Source organism: Morone saxatilis, unplaced genomic scaffold, assembly GCF_004916995.1.
Source record: "Morone saxatilis isolate NCDOM2014 unplaced genomic scaffold, NCSU_SB_2.0 Contig11, whole genome shotgun sequence".
Lineage (NCBI taxonomy): Eukaryota > Metazoa > Chordata > Actinopteri > Moronidae > Morone > Morone saxatilis.
The window spans coordinates 21,928,064-21,936,839 of record NW_023339663.1 but is presented as its reverse complement, the minus strand read 5'-3'; the positions used below and the strand labels follow the sequence as shown (position 1 = coordinate 21,936,839).

General features: G+C 40.1%; 1 protein-coding gene across 3 annotated transcripts in view; it reads left to right on the top strand.

Moving 5' to 3' along the window:
• Positions 1-2,582: 2,582 nt before the first annotated feature.
• Positions 2,583-8,776, top strand: part of pkma (pyruvate kinase M1/2a) — a 16,470-nt gene continuing 10,276 nt past the window's right edge. The window contains exon 1 of one of the 3 annotated variants that reach the window (XM_035682536.1): positions 2,583-2,735. Coding sequence is in view for 2 of the 3 variants with exons in the window: in XM_035682535.1 (XP_035538428.1) it covers positions 4,915-5,186 (272 nt within the window). In the remaining variant the exon portion in view is untranslated. Of the gene's footprint in view, positions 2,736-4,880; positions 5,187-8,776 lie in introns of those variants that run through there. The other 2 variants (XM_035682535.1, XM_035682534.1) reach the window with 2 other exon arrangements.

The window sequence follows — 8,776 nt, the reverse complement described above, 5'->3', positions numbered from 1 at the left end:
AACTGACCTAAAGAATGGACAGATTAATGAACAGGTGTTAAGCCAACTGTCGGCAACTGCTCAGTGTGTGGCTGCAGTCGAGAGACGAAGAGAAAAATAAGATCTTCAAATTTTTATTAGGCACACAGTAAGGCAAACTAAAGGGCACCCTAATGGCAAAATATAAAATGGTGAACAACTTGACATTATGCCATAGCTGCTTTGTCAACCACTGTTATACTGCCTGATACTTCTTGTTTATCAATAGGAGTTCCAGGTTCAAATGAAGAATTCACTATAGTAGTAGCCCTAGAACAATCCCCCACCATCCACCGACAGTGCAACCGTCCATCACTGTACAACAACAATCTATAGATAATATTTCAGGATACAGCTGAAAATAAAAATTGCAACATAATTGGAACTTTCTAAATTCTAAACTCTCTGAAAATGTCTCTCTCTGAATAATAATTAACCTGCATATATTTAATTTTGTCAGCTAAGAACACACTTTATCTACTTTAAAGTAAAATTCAAAGCTTGGCTTCCACTAAAGCAAAAGGTAATTTGTCTTGATTGTGTCTCATTTCATTTTGCACTAGGGGAATATGTGTTATTTTCACAGATCTTCCAATATTTCCAAATGTCATACTATGGAAGGAGAACATTATTTTTAATACTGATTATGTATGTATTACTAATGTGTCCCATTAGTGTTATTTTACATCTATTATGTCTTTTCTTTGTTTTTCTTTTTCTATCCTATTACGACCACAATGTAATCAATACATAACTGTGCTATTTTAGTTCTTCTGTGGGCCTTCATGAAGTTGGCTTTATTTCACTTTTTTGTTTGTTTTTCCCCGTATCTATATTCATAGGCATCAGTTTCTGTACTCGCGCAGTAACAATACATTCAAAAGCATTAGGATGTCATATCTGCTCATCTCTGAGATTTATCTGAGAATATTCCCACAGTGTCTTACTGTACCTCGTGGCCCAGGGGTTAGCCGCCTTTAATACTGACTGACAGCCAGGGGCTTGACCAGTGGACAGGGTGACTGGACGGCGGATCTGTCCCTCACCTGGACAGGTGTGTCCATTGGCCTTAGGTAGCGGAGTGGAGTGGATCCAGGCAGAGGCTGCCAGCAGCCACTGAGACAGCAACATGGGCAGTGGAAGCAGCAGTGCTAACACCACCACAGCTGTGAACAGGTGAGAGCAAAATGGGACAGAAGGGGAGGAAACATCGATCCAATGAAAAGTGCACCCTTACAGTAGTCCACAGGAAATACGGGAGGGGTGAAGAGTAGCATTTTCTGTATCTGCAAAGTCAATAGTACTTTGAGGAGCATCTTTGCCAGATTAGTTTGTCGAATCCCTGTTGCAGAGTTTGAATGTTAAGATTTTAATCTCACTATGGTTGAGATATGGTAGGCAGTTGTGTCTGCAGCAGGGATTTAGTTTGCCTGCCACCTCCTTGGCAGAGCTGATTATCACAACAACAGAATTAATCATGCTGGGGAACATTTGCGACATAGCTGTCTGCACTGGACAAACAGCAGATACTGCCATTAATATACCACAGCTGATCAGCACTGTGATGGTATTACACTCATCATCCCGAGGAAGTAACAACACAGTGATGTTGTGTGTGTCTCCAACAAAGTTTCTTAGGGTGTCTTCATCAAATAATAATTATTACAATATTTAATGATGTTATAGCAACAGTAGTAGTAATAGTACAGCAATGCTAGAAGTGGATTTATTTGTATGTTGTATAATGTCTGGTGTTAGTATAGCCATACTGGTTGTGGAAGTAGGCTACTTGAAATATGTAGCCTCATTTTAAAAATGTAAAGTCAGTAAAATGTAGAATAAATTATGTGAACTATACCTAATACATATGAAAAAGCACGTGTTTTTCTTATACTCAATATGAAGTAAATACATGCATATAACTAAAAAAACCCATCTCAAATCTGTTATATTGTTTTCCATCACTAGATGGAGGTATTGGCTCAAACACTGCACAGTAGCAAGGTAGTAGCACATCACGAGGATCCTTTAATTCACTGACTGGCTCAGAGCTACAAGTACAGAATATCTGAGCCTCATTATTGCATTATTTGATTTAAATATTGGGGCGAGCATTACTTTGGTAGCCTTTAACACAGTTACCTGCAATGTTAGGTAACTGTCGACGTTTGATGATGCTTCCCATGAACCATTTCGGCTGCCGATGATTTGCTCATCCGCACGATAATGGAGCCAAAATCATAAAATCATCATGACTGATTACTTATCTGAATGTCATTAGGGGCCATTCAAATGGACAAACACTGAACGACTAAAGCGACCTAAGCACTGAGTTTGTCAGGAAACTGCAGCACACCATCCTCAGTCACATGTCAGACTCCATGCGCTTCTGATGCATTCACGCGCTCCCATTGGTTCATAACCTTGTCACCGCGTATCACCGTATCCTTCCGCGACTTTTTTACTTTTTTACTATTTTCTGACATTCCCTAAGAGTAATACTGATATAAAACACATATTTGAGTAGTGTGTGGTGAGTGCGGTTGGTATAAATGTGTTAAAACGGTGTATTCATTTTCATTTATCTATATTCTCTCGGAAGGATATGTCTCAGCATCTCTACAAAGTAGTTCCGCAGAGTAAAGGAGTAGGAAGATCACCTTGAGCTGGTCTCACTGTTACGGCACTTACATCGGCTCAAGCACTTGTTCAGCGAGGTAAGATGGGTATCTCTAACAGGGGCTGATTTCTGATCCAGTGAAGTGACCTGATAACTCTGGGACACTTGCGCTGCCACATTACTGCCTTTTAAACCATTCTGTGTTTTATTGAATATGTAGCTACATCATGCGCGCTGGTAAGTCATGAATATATGACTCACAAGTGGCTTGTTTCCACTCTTTACTATATAGCTTTGTATTTTCGGAACCATGTTTTATAATACCAGTAGAACTGGACTGTGTGATGAGCTTTAGATAAGCCATTTTAGTCATCCTTTACGTGTTTGGTGTTTGTTCAACAACGTAGTGATTTGAAATGCAGTGAAGTTGGATGGACCAGCGGAGGGAATTTGACCGTGCACGTCTTTTACTAACGGCTAACTCGGCGTAGACTTGTTTTATCTCCAAACACATGTAAAGTGGTTGAAATGAAATGTGATGCGTGAAGTGTTGAACGTTGAAGAATCGCTTCCTGTTGCCTCATGTTGTAGGTGTGGTCGCTCCGTCTTCTCGGCCTCCTATTGGTCAGGCTTTGTGACTTCTCCAGATCAGGAAAATGTGACGCACGATGAGAACGTGACCTTTAGCGCATCGTATGCACCGTATTGCTGTGCGTTTTAGTATATTACAGTAAAATAACGATACGTTTTAACTGGTGACGTGAATGCACCAAAGCTAAAACTCCCATTGATTATTTGAAGTTCTGTTTTATCGTCGTATTCCTTCACATGGCAGAGTCAGTAGATAAATTCGTCACGTTCATCCTTTTATTCATCCGTCTTTCCTGTCATATTTCTCAAACACTTATAATAGACCTGTAAATCGTTCTCTGGGTTGTGGGAAATAACCATCCTATGATAAATGTAGTTTGAAATGTGTGCATTGTCATATCAGCTTCACTGCAGTACTTTGCTGCAGTGGTGCCACAGATAATAGGCCTTGTTGACACTGAATACATGGGCAGGAAGGTCTGTTGTAGGTAGTTATGGCTTTTTGCTCTCTGTTTGACAGCTTGAACTGTGTCGTCCTTGGAAAGTGATCACTACGCCTTGTTTTTAAAATAGAAAAGATGATATGACTAAGGCAGGGCTTTATCTGAATCGGCATATTAAAGTCTAATGTCATACGACATATGCATAGGCAGGAGGGTATAGCCTGCCTATGCTTTATGTTGAGGGAAATAATTGTTGGCAAAATTCTGGAAACACTGTCATTGCTATGTCCTTCCTGGCTGAAGGCCCTCTTGACAAAATGGAGTTTATCCCAGAGGACCAGTCAGGCCGTAATGTCAATGTTGAGCTGATGAGCTCAACAAAGGGAAGTGCCTGTTACTTAAACCTAGGTTGTTGACTAGGAGCAGAAAACTTTGGAGGATTAGTTTTTTGTTTTTTTATTATTATTCCATTGCTCTCATGAGTCTGTAAATTTTACCTAAAAGTCTAGAGTCTGGAACTTAGTCATCGCACTGTAAGTATACAGTGTCAAATTGGAATTCTAGCTGTGGCTGTTATTCTACTTTAAGAAGCACTTTGGCAGGTAACCAGCCATTTGCAAAAATGATAATGAATTGTGACGTCCAGTTGATAGATGGCAAAACTGCGATTTTTCTGTTCTGGATGGAAGTGTCCTCGACCTGCTGTTGAGGTAAGGTAGTCCAGTTGCAGCTAAGCCAGTGGTCAGTGCAGTAAACTACGCCTTTTGCAGCTGGCACTGCTCTCATGCATTCCCTTCCCACCACAGCTGCATGTTTGCTGACTAATGCTACGTAGATGGTTGGAACACTGCCAATTATGGATACTCCTTTGCCACTGCAGACACACTTGACTGCAGTGACAAAACCCTATGGCACAGGGTCAATGCACTCAATTTAATGTGAGTTGCTTGGGTTAAAAAATGTTGCCAAAAATGTTTAGCGTATGTATTTAAAATTCACTGAATATGCACAGCGTTCTGCACCATTCATTCAACTGAAACCCATGCAGTATGTTTTGGGAATTTACAGGCCTACATAGTGTAAGTGCCATCGTACATTCTGTGTATTACATTTCTACAAACAGAAATGCTGTGCGCTATTATTAGCCATGACTCAATTTTTAGACCTGGGGGGTTGTATGACCAAGGCTGGTAGTAACGTCAGTGTGACACCGCTCTGGTGTGTCGTAGTAGTGGAAGTCTCATGTACATCCACTGTATCAGGTCATGGCGATTGCTCGGTCACAGCAGGCGCTCTCCATGTCCTTTATCCTCATTGAATGGATTTACTCTTGAGCTCCTGAAAGTGTCGTATGTTGGCACGCGCACTGCAGCGGTCAGTTCTGCCTGGGCTGCTGTTGCAGGAAGAAGTTCGACCGCTGGCATTGGAAGCTCCAACACACTGGGGTTGTTGCAGAGGTTATTAGTAGTAACGTGCTTGTTTGTCCCCAGAAGAAACAGGAAGATCTACTGGGGGTATGTAGCGCAACCTGCAGTGAGTGTGACTGATAGAAACCATGTACTGTCTCTGTGAGCCAACTTGGATTAGCCCAGTGTTACGTCACATCCATAGTAGATGATACTAAATGTCATGTCACCCTGAGAGCATTGCTACTATGACTGCTAATGATTTTACTGGCATGTTTCACAGATAAGTAATAAGGAAAGTGTTTGTGAAGACAGGAGAAGATGGTGACTAAGAGTATGTTACAACGAGAGAGTATGTTACGAAGGTAGAAGTGGTGGGAAGGGATTGGAGAGGATTATTAGCAGCCAGCTCTAAAGTTAGCCCTGCATCTGTGTCAGGGTTACTGTGGCTGCTGTTGGCTTGTGGCGGCTGCTCACTGGCTGTGTTGGGGTCAGACACGCTACCTATGTCTGCCAGCCAATCTGATCAATGATGTAGTTTTGTTTTTTCCATCATGACCAGGAGTTGGCTAGCTGGATCAGACAGGCCAAAACATTACTGCCCTTGGTGAAGTTATATCAGTTATGTCTTTTACCAGCCACATTCCCTCTAATGGCTTCAAAAATATCCTCCCCTGAGGGTACAGTATTTAAGGTTGAGTAGCCTGAGGATGACATTTCATTACACTGATACGTATCAGGATACAGCTGTTGCCATTCTATGATGATTTTCAAAACTTTAATTTGAAGAAAACTGTCATAGTATAAAGAACACGCCATCATATGCATAAATGTGTTGTTTTGTGTTGATGTTCTAGTTGATGATGATATCAGATGTAATGCATAAGTGGTAAGTTGTTATAAAAACATATTTCTGTGCTGTTTTTGCAGTAGCTTTTGGTGCAAGCTATGTTCTGTTGTATTAGGAGAAAACTTTTGATTTATTAGTACTACTGCCATTCGACATAACAATTTTTTGGACATGCATCTCATTTGTAGTCCATGCATGTTGGCAAGCTTGTAAGGGCAAATGCTCGAAACGCAATCTCAAGTTTTTCCTCCAAGACAAATGTACATCCCCTTTTTAATTTTGCAATTGCAACTGTCTGTGTTGCGTTGTCTTAAGAATTGCGTTAAAATGTGAAGTTGTGATATCTACATTGGTCATGCTCCAATGTAGCAGAACAGTTTTGATGAATGGCTGCTATTTGCATGTCTAGATAGTTCACTGTCCAGACATGCAAGTTACTATAACCCAAAATGATTAATTGATGATTAAAAATATGCAGCAGGCTGGGGTAACAGCATATAGTCACATTTTAGAAGCTGTAACCAGCAAACAACTAATAATTTTAATGTATAAAATACTTTTTTATCAACTATTTATTATTCTCATCATCCGCATAGTGATGTCTTTGCCAGATCAGTGTTAGTTCTGAGATAGAAATGATAAATGAATGAAACAAGAAATGAATCATGCATCACAGTATGGTATCATTCTGAGTCTTTCCTCCCCTCTGCAGTCTTTTCCTGTGGTTCAACCCACTCAGATGCCTGCCTCCAGCCTCTGTGGTTGTGTGTTGCAGTGGTTGTATGTGACTGAGCTCACGTACAACACTGGTCTGCCCCATTGACTCAAGTGTTACATCATCAGTCAGCAGCCCCAGTTGAAGGAGCGCGTTGGTATAGTGGCTCTGCCCGGAATCCCCCACCATGAGGCATTTGTAATTAGGAAGTGATGAATAAGAGGAGGTCAGACTGCTAGTGTTACTGATTTTCCTCTGAGAGACTCATAAAGGGCCACTATGAATGTGTCTTTAGTTGCAGTTGCACCACCCACACGTTCATTTTCACATTTTCCATCTATAATTTGCCATCCTCTGTCCATTTTCTCTCTCCTTTTATGAGTACAACATACAATAATTATATAATATATGTTGTATAATACAACGTCTTTGCAGCCTGTTCTGTATATAGTACCCAGTTTGTAATGGTAAGGCAAAATCATCCTTGGTACCCTCAGTGGCTTGTTTCTATGTAGAGGGGATCAAAAAGGATGAGGGGGTTGTTCCCTTAAAGAGATATTAGTTTGTTGTCCTGTTGTTAGGGTGTCAAAGAAGCAACCAGTGAGAGTGCCCTTTGTTGAACTGCACTTTAATCTATAATTTAAATTGTGGAAACTTGATCTGACTATGGCCTGAGATGGCGCCTGGCAGAGAGTCATTATAATTTTAGGGTAATGAAGTAAAATTTACATAGGGCTTTTGGTGTCTTTTACATCAATTGCACATTACATTTATCACTGTCATTAGCTTATGTTATCATCATAATGTTGTTCCTTTGTTTAACTTTAATTTCAATTTTGTTTGTCTTTTTCTAATGCACTGTCCATCCTAGTTTGGAAAAGTTCCATATAAATTTAAATTATGTTCATATTATTTTGTAGATTATCCTCAACCCTATCGCATTGCGTAGATGGGATTTTTAATTTTTTTTTGCAAGGTTTTAGGTATTTATTATCGATATTTTATAAGATAAAATGTCCCTTTATTGATCCCCCCATAAAGGAAATTCAAATTTGGCTCAGCCGCACATGAAAATGTAGTGCAAAGAGTAGAGAAAGAATAAAATACAATAAAATATAATAAAGATCTAATAAAATATATACAATGAAGTGGAATATGAATATGCCTTTGTATAACTGTACATGTGCAATGTTTCGAAGTAACATCACACAAATTTCTACCACTCACTGTCACCAGATTGACTGTTCACAGCCTCAGCCAGCCGTGCTGTAGTTACGTAACCACAGCAACCAGTGCCATAGTAGACACAACATTTCTTATCACTATGTTGTTGGAATGCTAAACCCTGCTCAAATAAACCTACCTTGTGTGTTGAGACGTGCCCTTATGTCTATTTGTTTATACACTGTCTCTCTTAATTCTGTCATGGATAGGCCGAAGGAGGAAAAAAGGAGGTGTCTCGCACATCTGTGCACCCTGTGTGCATATGACAGTATTGAGCAATTTACAAGTGCACAGTATTTGATGTAATATTTCCTGTGTTACCATGTACACTATACAGTGTGTTTTCCATTTTCTGGTGAGAAAGGAGTGATTGGAAGTGTCGTGATGAAAGCTTGGCAGTTCCAGCCCTGCAGATGAGCTTTGTGATGGCGTCGTTGCCATGGCTGACTCAGGGAGAAGTCGTGGGGGGGAACAGAATCTACAATATGGTGTAACAGCTCAATAAGCTATACCACTCTGATCTCAGTATAGAGTAGGGAGGCAGTGCAGTGCATGAATGATCAACATTCATGTATCTGTTATCAAATTGTAAACAGTTGGAAATAACCTAAAAGAGGGGTTTATTCACAGTTGACATAAGCACACATGTATCCATTGTATACGCTGTTGATTGCGCAATCTGATAGGCAAATAGTAACTCAAGAAAGGATAGTCTTGTACAAAGTAGCTCACAATACCTCACATATTTGTTTAGAATAACAGTTGTGACATTTCATAAGTCTAATCTTAGACATTGTCCTTGGTTTTGGTGGCTGATGTTAGTTGAAAATAGATATGCTGGAGGTGAACAAAACCATAAATTTGTCCCAGCAATCAGCATAATTTATTCCCACTTGTACAGTCTCCTTT